General features: G+C 31.7%; 1 protein-coding gene across 1 annotated transcript in view; it reads right to left on the reverse strand.

Moving 5' to 3' along the window:
• LOC148281610 (neuropeptide CCHamide-1 receptor-like) overlaps positions 1-19,857 on the reverse strand; it is a 120,057-nt gene that overhangs the window by 51,457 nt on the left and 48,743 nt on the right. The window contains exons 4-5 of the mRNA XM_088226453.1: positions 15,499-15,687; positions 6,602-6,705 (exon numbers count right to left, since the gene is read on the reverse strand). Of these exons, the coding sequence (XP_088082579.1) occupies positions 6,602-6,705; positions 15,499-15,687 (293 nt within the window). The remainder of the gene's footprint in view (positions 1-6,601; positions 6,706-15,498; positions 15,688-19,857) is intronic.

Below are 19,857 nucleotides of genomic sequence, written 5' to 3' on the forward strand. Positions count from 1 at the left end.
AACTAGAATATAAATAAAATAATAAAATCAAACCATCACGCTTTTTCTCTGTAAGGATAGGCAGAAAAGATACGAACCTCGCTTCCCTCTACATTCATACATCTTCTCCTACACGCACGCCGATTATTTCTACTCTAGACATGTCCGTCCTTAAGTATTTGTTGGATTTGATCGTGCTTTGTTTTTCTCGGTCTTTTGTTTTTCTCGTTTCCCACACCCATCATTATTCATATCGTAGATCTTTTAAGCCGTTTTCTTAGTGTCGTTTCTGTTTTTTTCATTTCGTCGATAATGCTTGGTGTTAATTTTTTTTTGGCGCCATACACTATTTGGTGCGGTAAGGGAAAGATGATGATGATAAAAATTTATTGCAAAATTAAATTCTTGAGATTATCCTATTTTTACAATCTAAGTAGCAAAAAAATTTTCCTTGCTGTAAGGAATGTGGGTTTATTGTTGGTAACAACAATATATCTATAGTCGTCTGCATACCCACACAGCTTGGCAAGCCATTCAAGATTTGTCTCTCCTATTAAACAGTCGGTATCTAAACATAGAAATATTAAGTATTTATAATAAACCACAGTCAAACGTACCAAGTCTTATTACTGATTTTATATACCACCATAGGGTATAACACTTACACCACCCGCCGACTGTGACTTTTTGTCTCTGTCACGTTGTGTCATTGTGGGTGCGCTCACTACTCACTACTGGTGACAAAATGTTCATTTAGCGATGGATTTCGAAGAGGTCACAGTGATTTGTGCTCGTGAATTACGCAGAAGGAAAATTAAACGAAAAAAATACTATTGGGTACATCTCATATATAATAAACAATTATCAAAAGGAACATTTTACTCCCTGTATTCTGAATAACGTCAATATCCTCTCAAGTTTTAAAATTATTTTCGTACGTCAATAAACTGTTTTTAAATTATTTACTTCAAATATCGTCCCACAATTTCCTTTTCACATGAATATGAGAGAATTCCTTTAATTTTTTTGTAAACAATGCTGGCCTTTTTTCTATGGCTTCTATTAACGATTCATTGTCAATATCATCTTCTTGCAGAGAAGCGGCCATCTTAAATCTTACTAGCATAAATAAAGGTTTCAGCTCTTTAACTTCACAAACATCAACAAATGAAAGGGTTTAAGGAATATAGATGTTCAAATATAGGTAGAATGGTGTTAAGGGGCCACTTAAACCAGCCAATGACAGATCATAAATTCTGTAAATGCCTAGACTTCTATATTATCTTCTCTAAAATATTATTCATTACTGTTGTAATCATATTTTTATCTTAAATATAACCGCAAAATTCACAATTCACAACACACGTCCGTTCGGTAGGCGTCTGCCGGCAGAGTGACAAAAAGTTCCGAGTGAGCGCACTCCCATAGCAATGTACAGGCCGGGTGACGGAGTGACAGTCACCTCACGCTAATGTCGCCAGCCACTGGAACGTTTTGTCACCGTATTGTCATGTCGCCACAGTGAGCGCACTCTCATATATTTCCATAGCACTTGACACTGTGACTTTTTGTCACAATCAGCTGGAGGCTCTTACTAACAAAAGATAAGAAGAAATATTTAAAAAAATAAACCTTTTCACGTTTTTAAACGTAGTAATTACACCATACTGTACTGATGATATTATTGTTATATTTTTAAAACTCGTTATGTTAAGGTATAAAATAGAAATGCTAGTTCCTAAATTGTAAATTAATTAACAACCAATAATTGGTAGAGTATTGTGTAAGATTATTATGAAATGAAATATTTGATTCCTGTGTTACAAACTTTAATCTATTCTGAGAACACGATTAGAGTTTTAGAAGATCTCTCCGCGTCGACGGGTATGAGTTATCACCCAAAACTATAATTGCGTTATGTTGTTAACCCTTCATCGAGCAAGACTCTGGGAAACTTTAAATTTATTTTTGTAATATTGTTATTATATTCAATGCATTTTTTTTTCTTTTGGAAAAGGAAATGCGTGGTGGTAAAACGTTTAAAGAAGCAAAATATCACCAAATACGAATCGTTACTTTATTTTCGTGTTGTTGAAAATTATGGGTAACAATTGGGATATTTTAATTTTTCTATGAAAATAATATTTTTTTTAGCATTATTATGAAATTTTTTTTCTCGGGCGGAATCTTTTCACAAATAAAATCTTCTCGATTTAAGTAGAATAAAACGTTTTAAATGAAAAGTTATAACAAATTGATACGAGTATCTTTGCGGAAACACATTTATGTACGAAATTATTTTCAGAGTAATGGCCTGTTTTATTGGTTTTGAAAGTGATTATACGAGTAGATTGTTGATAAAAAAATTAATTCATCATTCACAAATTCATCCCTGATGAAGGCAACAATGATTTCATTACTTAAATCTTTTTGTCTCTAGTTTAAAAAAAACGTATGAAAACACAGTCAAATACACAAGCAATCAAAAACGTGTCTCGATTATCGAAAATATGCTCACTGGTACAACGTATTTTGAATCGACTACCACAAAATACAAAAAGTGAAAAGCCCATATAGCAGATAGCGTCTTAACAATAATAAATTGGAAATAAATATACAATTTCCATCCTTTTTGTGCGAATGACGATCCTTATGGCAAGTGGTAAAACGTATTACCAAAGACAGTTAAGGGGTTGATACAGGGTGGGGCGGAGTCGACTGAGTAGTTTTGAGAGGTCACTGCTCGTGCCGGGGTCGAAGTAAGCAAATGCGATTAGTTTCAATATATTTCCACTATTATCCCATTTTTAGTAATTACCACGGACTGAACTGAAGTTCATTGAGGTTTTGTCATGCGGCTGATTGACAAAATTAATTCTTCTGTGATCGCCAAGCAAGGGGCTTTTTTTCAACACTTCGGCTTTCCGCGTGCCATTTTTGTCCCTTTGGTTTGACAATTGGAAGAAACTGGAAATACGCTATAAGAAGGTGGATATTTAGCACCCAGAAGTTCAAACCCTTAAAAAATATGCAGAACACCATTTGATCAGTCACCAAAACGCTCAGCTCGAAAGTGGTTGCTTTGGGGATGTCACACTGCTCTTTAAGGAGAATTTTTCATCAAGATTTGTTGTTTTTTACTGTTATTGACCACACAAACTCCTCAAATTGATGTGAGGAAATTTTCCAGCAAATTCCTTAGAGAACTATTTTCTGTAGCAACCAAGCCAATTTTCATCTCTCTGGAGCTGCCAATTAGTGTCAATAATTAACAACATTTTCAATAGGTATTGGTCTGAAAATGAACCACATTACCTCCACAAAAGACCACCTTATTAAAATCGTGACCATTTCCAAAAAAAAAACTTTGAAAATCTGGTGAAGACTTCAGAAATCGCCTCCATCAATGAATTAGCGCAAATTACCGCCACCCTGCTTTTTTCAAAACATCATAATATAAAATTTGGGATTACCCACACATTTGAATAAAATAAACCGCTTTTCACTGAGTTGTACCGTTATTTATTTAAAGCCCCACAAAACGGTTCAGTCAGCACCCCACCCAATATTTAAAGCATCATTATTTTTACTTTAATCAGTGCAAGTTAGTGTAAGTTCGTAATAGCATATATTTTATCAGCACGTTGGTTTAATAGTTTTGTGCAACTACTTTGGTGCAGACATTTAGTGGGATTTACATGTTAGTGTAATTAGTGTTTTGAAGAAGAGACGGGTGTGTCTCGAAACCCGTAGATATAAAAATATCATTTTCTATGCAAACATGACACGTAGAAATAAATTACTGAATTTCTGCGCTGTTTGAGTTCGGAGAAATCTAATATTAAATTCTTCGTAATACGAAGTGCGCCTTGGAATGTAATAGGTACTTTTACAACGCTAGCTTAAGTTAATCTTAGAATTACTTTGTGTTTTACAAACTAAGATTCAACATTTAAAAGAACCAGTTATTTACAATGGTTTTTAGATTTTATTAAAATTTCCATTTTGAAGTTTTTGACCAGTTACGGTTGTTTGGACTACTGAAAATCAAAAACTTTCATAATTTTGAAAATACATTCCTTTTTTATACAAACGATTTCAATAATACAAGAATTAATTATGGTTTTAACGATTAATACTTATTTTATTAAAAATCCTTTTCCTGATACTTTTTCTTTTTTTAATTAAAAGTTTTTGGATAAATATACATAAAATATTCTTAATTTTTTATCTAAGAAGAACACAGATATAAAAATATTTTCAGAAATTTATTTATTTGTTTGGATAGTAAATTGAAAGATTAACTTAAACTTACTTACTAGTATTACAATGTGATCAATTAATAATCAAACTAAATATAAGTACCTGAATTAAAATTATTTAAAAATCTACATAATACGCACATTAATTATCCTATTCCTTATACACGGTTTTTCAGGGCCAGACCGCGAAACTTTAGAGAAATACTCCTCATGGTAAGCTTTAAAAATATCTTTAAAAAAAAAATCCAAAAGTCTTTAAAAAAAAAAAAAATGTAATCTCAAAATGGAAAAAAATTCTTAATTTCTTGGAAAAGCAGTCCCTCCACAAACTACCCCTCTCCTACCCATTCGCTTTCCTTGTCCGCGTCTGATGAGCTTCGTTGGACAAATACGTTTTTATCGCATTTTTTTCATCGGGGAGGTGAAGGAGATTATGGAAGGGATGCTATTTTTTTATTTACTCCATTTTGAGATCAATTTTTTTTTTTTTTTAATGTCTTTTTCAAAAAAAATATTAGGATTTTTTTTTAAGCTTACCAGTTTAGCTTGAGGAATGATCCTCTGAAGTTTTGCGGTCTGGCCATAAAAAAGCGTGTATACAAATATCATTTCACTTCATGATGCTTCCAGCTTCCCCGAGACTTTCTGGCAACTCGTCAAGCATTTTTAAACCGTTTTAGTTAAAGTTATTTTGAATTCCAGTCACTCTCACCTTAAAAACCCTGAAATAACCTCCACTTCTCGTTTCATAAATATGGTAATCCTTATTGTAATGTTATACTTTTTATCACGTAAAATAAAAATAGAAACAATAAATTACCTTGTGAAAAGTTAGAAAATTCCACTTTCATCAAGAAAACTTTTATTCATATATTATTAATATGTTTCTTTTTTGGGTGAAACCGTGTGTGTTGAATTTGTTCCGAAGTTTCGGCTACCATTGCAGGAGCCATCTTCAAGGTAAACTTTGTAATGTGAAGATGATTCCTGCAATGGTAGCCGAAACGTCGGAACAAATCCAACACACACGGTATCACCTAAAAAGGATACTTATTGATGTGAAAACCTTTGCACTCATTTATTCTTACTTACAATATTTGAGTTTGTTCAAATGTTTGTAGACAAAATACTGGATTTCACACACTAGAGAGTTATTAAGATTAACAAATAACAACAGTGCCGGAGGACATTTTAGAGAAGGAAATGTGAAAGTCTAGGCATTTACAGGACTTATGACCTGTCATTGTATGGTTTTAGTGGCCACTTTACACACAGTGTAGCATTCACCATTTTGCCTATGCTTGAGCACACATATTTTTTCAACCCTTCCATCTGTTAATTTGAGTAAAATTGAAGAGCTGAAACCTTTATTGTTGCGAAGAGATTAATCTGATCGGATTATTTTCCATACCGGGCAACGCCTGAAACAATTTTACCATTTTCGAACTTTTTCTCGGTCCATTTGATTTGAGTACAATATTTTGAGTTTGTTGAAATGTTTGTAGACAAAATACTGAATTGCACCCCTTTGGGAGTCATTAAGACTAACACAATACAACAGTGTGTAAAGTGGCCACTTAAACCAGCCAATGACAGGTCATAAGCCCTGTGAATGCCTAAAATTCGATATTTCTTTCTTTAAAATATTATCTATCCCCGTTGTAATGTTTTATTATTACTTACATTAAAATTAACACATTTAAGGTTATGAAACACACAATTTCTAAACGAATATATGAAACTAATTATTCATTGATGGCGCTTTTATCATTTTTTATTTAAAAAATGCAATTTTTACGTTTATTTTCAATGGAAATTTTAGGAAATTTGGTTTGCGGAATTTTTACACTATATTGATAGTAACAAATACCACAACAAATTATTTAGGTCACAATAACATAAGGTAATTATAACTTATATTAATATAATATATGTACATATTACCGTAAAATAATTTATTTTAACACAAGGTAATAATGATCTATTTCTTTTTTTGTTTTGTACACCATTTTGTGAGAAGAACCGAAATTATATTTTGATATGGTGTAAAGTTTCCGCAAACCAAGTTTTGTAAGATTTCCATTGAAAATAAACATAAAAATGGCATCTTTCAATAAAAAATGATAAATGTGCCATCTATGAATAATTAATTTCACATTTTTGTTTGGAATCACCTTAAAATACTGTGTATAAAAATATAAATCATATATTATATGTTTACAAAACTCACCAGGCCAATTTCTATGGCGTACTCTGCTTAATAGTGCAATTTAAATATTTAGGACGCTACAAATTGAAGACACCATTTACCTTTTAAATTATAGCAAATTTTAATAAAAGGGTTATATAAAGAAACTTACTTGTAATAGAACCATATCATGAAGACGTGGTATGGAAGAAAGCAGATGGCAAATACAACCACGAATGCCAATACCATAATGGCCACTTTTCTCCTCGCTTTTACCTGTAATAACGGAAATAACACTTGAATACAATGATTATTTCTTATTGATACATTTTTTCGAAGGATATGTTCACAAAAACACATTACTTTCAATATTCCACCTAAAAATAAAATAGATAATATAACCATGATATATTTTTCAAAGGGACTTTTATTTTTTACTTTGGCCACAACTGACTATCAATTTCTTGTAAAAACTATTGATATGTGTACCTACCAATTATATATTATAAAAATAAACATTTTTTCACGCATAATCATGTATCGCGGCTTTACTGAGATAATGCATAATGCCATTAAAATCAGTAGCGGGATAATCGCATTTAAAGATTTTTAATTCTTTCAACGCGTTATTTCTCACAAAATTTTATTTTATTTTAATTTTATTTAAAGCTTTAAAAGAGTTACCTTTATTCTAGGCAAAGCATATTTCAAATATTTGAAATATATCGAGGCTAGACACACAGAATGCACTAAGTCAACAGTTATGCTATGTATAGTCTTATGCTATGTCTAAAATAAAGATTTAAAAAAAAAAAGAAAATTGTGGGAGAAAGAATGCGTTTAAAGAATACAAAAGCTTCTAATGTGATTATCCCGGAACTTGTTTAAATGACAAAATGCCTAATGTAAGTAAAGCCTCAATATTTATTAAGAATCGTTAAAGGGCGTACCAACACAGTTATACAATTTAATTGTTTTGAAAGAAACTGAAAAGATTTTTTTTGACATGATTTGGGTATGAAAGCGTTATATATTACAATTTAAAATACAATGCCTTCGTGTTTACCGAATAAAGTGCTTAATTTGTTACAATTACAAAACAGTCACAATAAACATGGATTGGTTTGTTAGAAATGTTTCCACGAAGCTTGTAAAATATCAATTTGCGCGTTCGCGGACTTGTGAATTTAGTACTGTGCGACTGTCTCATGAGAACTAACGGGTTGCACAGTTTCTTATTCCTGAGTAGAGAAATATCACATACTACGAATACCGATAAAAATATACAAAATGGACTTAGAATAATTAATAGTATATTTAAAATCAATAAAGATATTGTGAGGAAATGTTTTCATTCATAAATGTAAAAAAGAAAATTACTTTAAAATACGTAGCTGGTAAAACGCAACGAGTTTGGCCTTGGTAGTTGTGACGACAAGATTCGTGACATTTTTCTAAACAAATTTGAATGGTCAGGAACAAATAAACATGAATCTTGACGTATATAGGGCGTGGCCAATGGAATGACTGTTTTTGAGGTAACTTAAAATTACAAATTTGAAAAGATTTTTTATGCTACTAATAATTACCAAAAATTTTTTGGACAGTATTTCATTGACCATTATTAATTAAAAAATGTAAGTAGAAACTTTTACTGGAGACAAATTTAAAATCAATCTGAAAAAGCACATGATGATTGAACTAACTAGACTAGACGAGACATAAAATGACTAGACAATATAATATTTCTAATGTAACCCTAACGGGTTTTTTAAAATTGTAAATAAAAAAAAAAAACGTGATAAATCTCAATTATTAATGAATTGACATCGAACCTATTAAAGATCGCTTCGATTTACAACAAAGCAATGAAAAAAAATTTGTTACAGAACTTATAGCTGATTTTATTACATTAAAAAAATTCGTACCGATTGTTTAGAAGTCAATTTTTTTGGAAGCATTAGTTCCAAATAATCAAAGAACGAATACATATTTTTCGAAAAAATCTCAAATGTTTGACATATTTTTTTAATCTTTCCTTTTGACATATTGAACATATTTAATCATATATATCATACATGTTGTTGGACATGTATTCAAAAGGTCTATTTGAGTATGATTTCTTCGAGAATTAGCCCTAATTGGCCGATACTGCGGCTTACTACATTCTCCGTTATTTGACGCCGGTGAGCTGAGGGGTAGTATTATAAAAATCCTAGTCAAAAAAATTGAAAGTCGTTAAAGATTTCTATCGAGATGTGTTAATCTATTTTAGAGGTTGAACATTTAATTATTTCCACTACGCAGGTGTTCGATGCCCGCTCTGTAATAATAATAACATTATGTCTCGCGAGCTAGCATGTAACAGACTGCTAATTTCACGCTAGTATGGTTAATTTATGTTGCTGAGCGACTATTGAACTAAGCTGAATTTTTTTGACCGCATACATAATTTTAGCAATTAGCACCTCACAAACTTAGACTTATATTAATATTTTTGCATTTCATTCATTGTTTTTATTGTGACCTTTCCGCAACTAGTGGCACTGCATTAATTGAAAAAAGCTGTATTTACATACCTTTATTATAAGTATATATTTACAATTCTGGATAATTTTCCCTTACCAGAACGCTCATGCTGACGAAAACATTTACATTTAGATTATTAATACAATATTTGTTATGTGACTATAATAAGAGGTCGCAGCAGAATTCTCATGAGCGGTTTTTCCGTAATTTGAACGACTTGATACCTACAGCACGTACGACTTTTGCACAAAGAAATTTTATAGTGTTCTATATAAGATCTAAAAAAAAAGACATTTTCAGGAGGAATATTATAATAGCTGGATTTCATCGTAAGAAAGCAAGCAATTAATGAGACTATCGCAATTTATTCAATTATAATCAAATTTGGCGAATCTTTTAAAATTTTCCGTTGGGAGAATTCGAACACCCCTATTTTTAATATGTTTCTTTTTTGGGTGATAACGTGTGTGTTGGATTTGTTCCGACGTTTAGACTACCATTGCAAGAGCCATCTTCAGGGTTAACTGATTGCTTTGTAGACAAAAAAATGTGTTTAATTACTAGTAATTTGTACCGTGTCGCAGTTGGCAGTAGGCACATTTTTATTCATTTTTGTAGTATGTAGTGCTGGGAACCATATTGAGTTTAATTTAAGCCCATCGTCTTTGTTTTTGTGTAATTTGAGTGCCTGTGTATTTTAATTGGGCTTCTACAAAACACTCAGTTTACCCTGAAGAATGGTAACCGAAATGTCAGAACAAATCCAACACCCACAGTATCACCCAAAAAAGAAACTTGTTGATAACGGTGACCGTGAAAGCCTTCGCACCTATTTACAACTTTTTTTACTTTATAAAATAATTAAATCATTCATTGACTGTCCAAATTCGCTGGAGTTGCTGTGTATCCGTCTACGTGATCAACATACTCGCCAAAGATTTTCTTTATGCTATGCGAGTTCTAGATCAAACTATCACATACACTTGCTCATCTCCTGGCTCCACAGATATGTTTTTACAGAGAGCAACAATAAGCCACAGCTGTAGAGACGGCATTTCGCTATATTCCATAGAACAAAAGCGTTGCTAATTTTCAATTTGGTTTTTGGTTTTTAACAGACGTGTAATGGACGTCTCCGCACTGCGCTTGCAATTCTCGACCTGAGTACCTACGGACCACTGCTAAGCAGTAAATTATAGCTAAATTAGTGATTGATGATCGTAGAATTATTTTTGTCTTTATGGTTGGCTCTACAGCGGTAAAGCCTTTAAACTCTAAGGGCAATCCGTAGAAACAAAAAATCATAAAATATTATTCACATTCACTTTCAGTTTGGTGCCGCATACGGCGTTTATTGAAAAAATATTAAAGAACATACTACATGCAATACAAAATAAAATATAATAAGTGTTTGACATGTAAAAATATTCATAGCAGCTTCACATTAATACAATAATACCTGTTCTAAATGCTTTTGATTGTGTCTCAACTGAACACAGATTTTAAATACGTTTAATTGGTCAAAAACATCAATAAATCAAGACCAATATATTAAAAATCATGATTACCGACATATTTGTACTGATATTTTAAAAATGTGTGTATTAGAATATATAAACAGCATTCTGGTAATTTAAAGTTACAACCGTTGAAAAGGGAAATTATTGAGTGCATCCGAAAACCTACCGTCCACTCAGAGATGTTATGCGTCGAGTTCTAGAAACTCTTATCGGGTGATCATAAGAGAAAGTAAACTAAATTATTTCTGAGAAATTAAAACCCTTTGCAGATTAAAAAGGGAGAAGAGTGTAATGATTGAGGCCAACACGTCGTCCCCATCCCTCGGATTACTTAAATGTCTAATTCTTTTTTTTCATTATATAAATATACCGAGTTTACAAACCAAGGAAAAATGGAAAATTTAACAATTAAAGTTAAACACAATAAATAAAAAAGAAAAAATAAAGTTTAACTAAATGAGAAAAATGCAAGATACTCGTTTGTATGTAATATACAGCTTGCCCACCACGTACCGCATACCGCATCTCAGAACATAAGTCTCCTTGGCAGTGCCCAAATACACGGAAAAATTGCTCGTTGCCGAACAAGAAAAGCTGCCTGAACATCTTTGTGCTGAAATAAGGTTATCCAGAAGAATATCATTTGCATTACATTGGATTGAGAAAAGGGGGAAGTCAATTTTTCACTGACTGGGATTAAATCGATTTGACATGATCAATTCACCGAAATTAATACGAAACTTTTTAAAAGCCTTGAAATTCTTTTTGGAAGCCACCAGATTTGAATATTCAACAATATTGAAAACAAATAATTTGTCAATAAATTTACCATGACCTGATAAAAACTGCGTAGTCCAGTAATCGGGGATAACCCAAAAAGATTTTAAGCGCTGACGGATTGAAAAAAAAAGGAGAAAAACAGTTCATAATCAATAATGGTAACAACAGGTTTATAATTAGTGAAAAAGTAAAATTAAAGAGATGCATAAACTTTATATGCATGATTATAAGAGAAAAACCATTTTAATTATAATTTTGTTAGGATATTGTAATAAAAATTCGTGTTATTATAAAAATAAAAATGAATGAAAAATAATGTCATTGGATTTCTCTTTTGAAACACATAAATATACTCTAAAGCCTTTATGTAATTCTAAGGCTCTGGAAATAAATTCACGGAGAAATTATTACCTTGTATTATTCAAAGGATATTTAAAATTCAAATGTATTTATGAATGTTACTAGTGTGACAATAAATATATGTCATTGTATCTCTCACAAACACTTCATTATTTTATTTTTTTTGCATTATAAAATACAATGTTTTTTTCGAACAAATATGCAAATAAGGATCACATGAAACTTATTTGTTAAATCAATACTTAAAATACCACAAAATTTATAATAGTAAAACCGCAGTTCTGTGTTGAATATTTTTCTAGTTTAATTAATACGTTTCTATATAAGTATCATGCTCACTTACTAATTTTTGTTTAATTTTTAAAGATGCTTCTACTTTTGATTGTATTATGATATGTCCAAGCTGGGACATATAATAATTCATAAAATGTCTCTGACAAAAATTATCATCCTTCAATATTTCCGTTACTTTTATGTACCAAATTTACAAACAATTAATAAAAAATATCTGATAAAATAAAACAAAACATGTCCTTAGTTATACAATACTAATGTTAACCAATACAGCTACATAGGAAAATGAAATGTGTACAGAAAACAAAGTGAGTGAAATACAATATTTGTCCTCAGTGAGCACATTACTTGCTTTTCTTTTCTTTAAAACAAAACTTAATGAATAAATCATCATCATCGTCATTCTCTATCCACTCCTTATGGTGCATAAGGCACTGCGTTGGTATACTAACCGCAGCGTATCGCAATCATTTTTGTTTTAACATGAAGGTAAGATAAACAGTCGAACGCTTCGGCTGCCAGCCAGTCTTGTACATGAAAAATGAAACATTGCGGGAATGCATTTAGAACCAAAATCACCATTTATCACCACTCCTTCCTGAAATTAAACCCGGAAACACCAGCACTACACTACGAAGAAAATTTATCTCCACTTGATTTCTTCTTTCAGGGTTTTTACCTGAAAGTAAGTAGGTTGCCATTGAGACGAAAACACTCTTTCAGGGTTTTAGGTTTAACATAGAGAATCGTATTTTTTATGTGCCTGGTTATCGAACAAACTGTTGATATTAATCTAATTATATTATTTTCCCACATTTGTTTTATTTTACAACCGTCGATAAACTGATAACTGGCAAACCACAACAGAATAAAAAAATAGTTAGATAGTTTTTGTCAGAATTATCCAAAAATGATATTCTGGCTTTAAAAAATAGTTATATGAGTTTTAAGCTTCATTTTTTTTCTAATACCTCGATGTGTTAACCAAAAACCACGCAATATTAATACAAATAATGGACTGCTTTAAGATGCTTAACATTTTGTCGCAAATTAAGATCAATGTGTGGCTGACTTCATAACAATATTGCAAAAATATGTTCACCCCGCGGTAGATGCTTTCTTTGCTAGAACTGCCAACAAGTTTTGTTGATTACAAAAGGGAGTTAGCTTTTTGTAATAAATAAATAATCCCAACGTATTTTTAACGTCTGGTTTAGAATGCGCAGATTATTTTTTACCGGAAATTTTCCATCATAATAAAATATATTCAAGTCGTAATTTTACATTTAAAAAAAACGTACTCTTTAATCACACTTATTTTTTTTTGATATAACGTTATTTTAAACAATTTAATGTTTTTGTTATAACTAATGTAATAGTTTTTACGGTGTTCTGTAAAAAAATGTTATCCCATTTAAAAAAAAAATAATTAAAAAAAAATTACATTATACATATTAAACTTAACAGCTAATTTGTAGTTTTAAAAATGGCGACTGATTTTAAACCTGAATTATTTCAATGTGAGGTTGGTGTAGCTTTACAATCAAAATTTTCCGATATTTGTCTAGAAAAATAAGTTCTTTTTCTCAATAACAGTAGTTGTACTACCAAAAAAATTACACCAACCATATTTAAATTTAGGTTTCAAAAATTCAAGTAAAAAATACATCGACAAGAGTCGGTCATACCTTACCTTCATATGATTATTCGGAACCTACGTCGAAATTCTACACAATAAAAAGACAAAATAAGTATTATACTCGTGTACAAGCGGAAAAAGCTAGGATTAAAAACGTGCGTCGCATTTTTTCCTACCTCTTTAATGGGAAAATATCATAATAGCAGAAACGACAGACAAAATACATTCAAATAAATATATTCTTTACACTACGAGTAAACGCTACAGAGATATCATTTATTAAACTCTAATATGTCATAACAAAATATTTCTCGTTTTTTTTGTAGTTTGTTAGAAAAAAACTGTTTTTTTAGAAAATTCTCTTCTGGTCGTGGTTTTATTCCGAAACCATTGAACTGTGAAAAACTGTACGAGTATGTTACAAAATCAAAGATCATGTCAAACCCTACCTATTAGACATTAAGGATAATTGAAAAAAGTACTATTTCAGTGTCAAATCCAACTGAATGGATACTTCAGTAGTTAACTTCTCCCGAAACTTCTTTATAACAAAGCAGTATTATATTTTTTGACAATGATCTATATAAACTGTGCAAATGTGTTTATCTGAAAATTCCAACAAATTCATGACCGATGATACCTTCGTCTTTTTTGACAAGCACTGATTAAAAAGGAAAGAACAGGTGAACTTACCTTACAAAAATGCTGTTATTTAACATTTTGTACAATATTATTTTCACATTGGCTTGCTTATTGCCAAATAGGCTATTCTTCCAAACAACCAATAAGACAAAAGGTGTGTAAAAAAACAAAATAAAATACCTACGTGGAGTAGGTAGAACTAGCGATATATTTAAACAAATTAATATCAGTACAAACAAAGGGGAATAAAACGAGTTGGAGGTGTTTCAAATGCCGTTTACAAGTGGACAGTACAATAGATATGATAACATTGTCTTGTCCTTGATCACGCAGGACGGAATGCTGGGACAAATACTGGGCAAAAGACAACAATAAAATATTATTTGATTTTGTAAACGTTTTGCCAATTAACAAACAGTGTCAGTATAAGATAATGACAGATCATTTCCTCGATTGCAATTTTAAATCCAAAATAAACCACCAGATCATGACCCGACAAGTATCGGCAAAGCAGCTGATGGTACCATGACAGAAAAACTACTTTGGTGACAGAACAATGGGTAGTGTAGTACCAAAACTGTACAATTTATCCATCAATCGTGAAGAAAAAAACCTAACTTCATTAAAAAAAATAGTCAAAAAATTATTAAACAGCGAGTGAAACTTAAGTGTTTAAATATATTTTATTGTTCAATTATAATTAAACTATGTACTTACTTATAAATAAAAAAATAAAAATTGTAATGTAACCCGCAGACAAGCTTCGGCTTTGCGGGAACAAAAATACAATTATGTATGTTACTTATTTGTTAAAATGAATAAAACTTTTGTAAAAAAATAAAAAAATACGAAAGTTCAGTCGCAGTTCACACGTGAGCGCTGCGAAAATGAATATACGACGGCATTTGTTAAGAGCGAATTCACGGAAAATATTATTTTATTATATATCAAGATATTTCGCAATTGTTAAATGATTTAAATAGAAAACTAAATAAAAAATTGGATATTTAATAAATTAAATTAATTCAACATTTTTTTTTATGGCCAAATTGGATTCACAAATACTTTTATATAATGACTTCTTAAATAAAAGAAATTTAAGGGATAGTGATAATAAATTAATAAAAAATGGTTTTATTGGTAGCATATTAAGAAATGTTTTTTAAATGACTTCTTTGGCATAACTTGCATCAATATGTTCCGTAATACTACTGTTTTATTGAAAACATTAATATATTTGTATTTGTATTTGTATTTGTATCTTCTAAAATGGTTAAGCGCAATATTATTCGAAAAACCTTTTACCTGTCTTCTCGCTAGCTGAAGTTCTCCGGGTATATTTTTAACACTGAGAACAAGGTGGTGTGCCATTAGGGCGTAAAATACTCCAATAACTGCCAAAGGGATGGCGTAGTATACAAGGAACCTTCCTAGAACAATTGTGCGGGCGTATTCCAGCCCCCACTGCTCTGGGAAGGGGTAGCACGCCTCGAACTGAAATAAATAAATACAAAATATTATAAAGGTATTCACGCTAGCTTGGTTACAAAAAGATACTAAGTCAATAAAATGTTTAAACCTAAAAAGGATTGTTATTCTAAGCATTTTTTATGTCGTATTTTCGCATAAACATTTAATTATTGGGAAGTATATGGGTATCTTACCCAGTTTTTTATTACCATTGTATAGGATTTCATGTACTATTTTCCTATTTTTAAGTACAAAAATAAAATAAGAATGATATTGGTTTACAACTTTGCTTCCTCCGTTCTTTTTTTAAAATTCGAGGTTTTATTGTAAAAAACTGGCTGTACATTTATGTTTCAAAGTATTTTCCATCGCTGGCCACTAGTTTCTCCCATCTTTCGGGCAGCGTACGAATGCCACGTTGAAAAAACTGCGCATTGAAAAAAGCAATCCACGAATCGATCCAATATTTTAGCCAGAACGAATCAAATGATAGGCAGAAGAGCAACGTCTGAAGAATACGACGGGCGGAGTAGGACTTTCCATTTCAACATTTCCAAGTATATGACCACTTTCGCAACATGGGGTCGAGCATTGTCATGCTGAAATAACACTTTATGGTATCTCTTGTTGTATTGCGACCATTTTTCTTTCAAAACTTAGCTCAAGCCTGTGATTTGTTCACTCGGTTTTAATAGCTCATAATACAAGATACCGGGTTGGTCCCACCAAATACAGAAAGTGACCTTGAATCTGTATATATTTGGTTTGACCTCGACGTGGAAGCATGGCCGGGAGACCCTCATGATTTTGGAAGTAATATTAATGGACCCATTTTTTGTCCTCAGTCATTATGTGATGCAGAAATGCCTTCCGTCTTTGCCGTCCAAGCGTTGAAAACACCGAAAACACCCACTCTTTATTATGTCCATAAGAATGTTTTTTTCTTATACGTAATGGGAAACGTAAATGAAAATTTATGTATTGAATTTATATAAAAATGTATTTAGTTGTAATACTTATTGTAAACTTATATTTTTTGGGTAATTTTTGTTTTAAACAGAGCGTAAAAATTCATTTATTTAAATTTTATTTATTAAGATTGTAAAAATGTACCCAAATCGTTGCGTAAATATTAATTTCTTTTTTTTTTAGACATTATAGTGAGGCAAGGCTGCGCCCTTGCACCTTGCACCGTTCTTATTCATCATGTTGATGGATATTGTTTTATGCAAATTAATACCACCTGATTGAGGAAAATAAGTGAACTTCCTCCAAAAGTTGTGTGACTTGGAGTATGCAGACGATGTGGTTCTTTTTGAAAAATCTGTTGTTGATTTTCAGAATATTATTGACAACCTGCAAAAAAACTCTTCTCGTCTGGGTCTTAAGATTGATACCAAAAAGACTCAGATTATGTGCAACAAATTCTGTCCTGACCCTAATCAGCCTCTCTATAATAATGGACAGCAGATCGAGAAAGTTGACAGCTTTAAATATTTGGAAGCTCACATAACTGAGGATGGAAGCATGCAAAAAGATCTCGCAACCCCCCTAGAAATTGTTGGAGCAACTTTTGACATGATGCGTGTTGTTTGGAATTTTATTTTATACTCGGTCAAAATAAAATACCGATTATTCAAATCTTATATACTTCTAAATGGGTGCGAATCTTGGTACCCTACCAAAGCTCAGAATACTAAACTTCTGAGTTTTTAGAGTAAGTGCTGGAGGATAATATTAGGCATAAGTTAGTTCGATTTTTATAACTAACATTGTAGTCAGAGAGCGGACGCAGTAGCCTCCTATAATGAGCGTTTTATTTGTATTCGGTGGTGGATCTGGCTTGGACATATGCTACGTATGCCTCAGAACAACCTAAACCCAAGTTACTTGTTCTTTAAACCTGCGAGCTCGCGCCGTCCTGGAAGACCGTCGATGACGATTTTTCAACTTTATTCGGTGGAACTAAGAAAAACTGGATTGACGTGGGAGGAGGTTAATAGGGTGAATAGGGCATTAGAGTCTCCTGAAGGCAACTAGTGATATCCACATGCTCCACTAAGGAGAGGATGTGAAAAAGAAAGAGAGATATAAATATACAATTGTCCATACTCAAATATATATTGGTATCTTTCTATTTTTCGTAACTAATACTGCACAAAGCAGTGCATTGGTATATCAAAGGCAACGTGTCTCGTAAAATTTATATTGAAATTAAAAAGTACGGGACAGCATAAAAATTTCAGCGTGGACCAACCTGCCTACAAGATTATTGATTCCAAACTTAGAACTAAAGTTTTGAGGTATAAAAGTGTTTTAACAATGTCTACAAATAATTATGATATAAAAAATATATAAAAAAAGTTATCAATGAAACTTCTGGTTACGTTTACATTTTTTATTATTTTGACTAACGAGCGCTTTCGCCTAAGTAGGCATCTTCAAGACTGGTGAATTGTTTACAACGTTTACAGATTTTATACTATTCTCAACATATTTTGGAGATAAGATCAAATAAGTATTTTAACAGGAAAAAGAAAACATAAATATTTACAACTAGTTTGCTAAACCGTTCAATTTTGGGAGTTTTTGGACCGAAATCGGGATTAAGGTTTTATTATTTATAGGTGGGAAAAGAACATATGGCAAAATACACCAGAGTAGGAAATACACATCTTAACAGTCAAAGTTAACGCAATACTTTGAGTTTAATTATATTAATTTCTTTTGAATTTAATGAAGTAATAATTAACCAGCAATTGGAATTATCCAACTTTCCTTTACTTAAACAATTAATTTCTTATTTAACTACGCTCCGTTTGATTTAATTATTTACAACTAAAACATAATAATTAACATAAAATTAATTATAAAAATGAATTATTTTATTAAAAAAATTTGTTATTCATCTACAGGTATGTAAACTTCCCTGCCAAAAAAGAGTTTGATAATTCCAATTTCTGGTGAATTATTAATACATTAAGTTAATTAAAAATTAATTGAATTCAACTTCAAGTATTGTGCTAACTTTATCTGTTAAGATATGTATTTCTCAACTCTGTTGTATTAAGCCATGTGTTTTTTTCCCACCTTTTAAATAATAAATGCTTAGTCCCAATTTTGGTCCAAAAACTCCCAAAAATGAACTGGTAAGCAAACTAGTTGTAAATATTTATGTTTTCTGTCCCCTGATAAATTACTTATTTGATCTTATCTCCAAAATATGTTAAGAATAGTATAAAAGCTGTAAACGTTGTAAACAATTCACCAGTCTTGGAGATGCCTACTTAGGCGAAAGCGCGCGTTGGTCAAAATAATAAAATAGTCAAACTAAACCAAGAAGTTTCTTTGATCATTTTATGTATATTTTTTTCATAATCATTAACTATGGAGTTTTATCAAAAAATATCAACAAAAAACATCGATGTCTACAAAGTTTGAAAAAAAGTCCCTCAACATAAGAGTCCCGTGACTAAATGTGTATTTTTTTCGGTGAAATTTTAAACTTATACGGACCCGACGAAGGGTAGCCTAACCTTTGTATATTTTCATAACATGCATTTCCTTGTTTTCGCTTTAATAAAACGATATTTTCTACGCCACACGATTTCATTGAACTCTTCCATATACACACTTATTTTTGTATCTTTTCCGTACCGAAGCAGCTCATTTTAAACGAATGCTTTTTTTATGTCGTTTGGCAATTTGCTTTTGTGTTTGCTACTATCTTGCATCTGTCAGAATGTTATCGGTGTTTATTTATTGAGTAAATCAGTGATAAATTAATTAAGGGACATCTTTTTCTTCCAAGTCGGTCCCTGAATGCTGAGGATCGTGATCATCATGAACACTTCTGATTAGTCTGTTCCACTCCAGTCTGTCCTCAGCCCGACGAATCGACTCATCAAATTTTAGCCCCGGAGCCACCTTTATTTGGTCAGTCCACCTATGTGGGATTCTACCCCGGCTTCTCCTACCTTCAACTCGGCCAGACGTTATTGCTTTTTCTAGATTGTCTGGCTCACGTCTAGCAATATGTCCAAAAAAAGACAGTATCCTTTTAAAACACACCACTGATAAACGAGTTGTAAAATAGAGCTCTTCCAGTATCGATGCATTCGCCTTTCTGGCTGTCCAAGGTACACGCAGCAGCTTTCTCCAACACCATATCTCGAATGCATCGATTCTCTTCCT

Source organism: Micrasema longulum, unplaced genomic scaffold (genome assembly GCF_059751315.1).
Source record: "Micrasema longulum isolate JH-2025_06_02 unplaced genomic scaffold, ASM5975131v1 h1tg000432l, whole genome shotgun sequence".
In the NCBI taxonomy this organism is placed as follows: Eukaryota; Metazoa; Arthropoda; class Insecta; order Trichoptera; family Brachycentridae; genus Micrasema; species Micrasema longulum.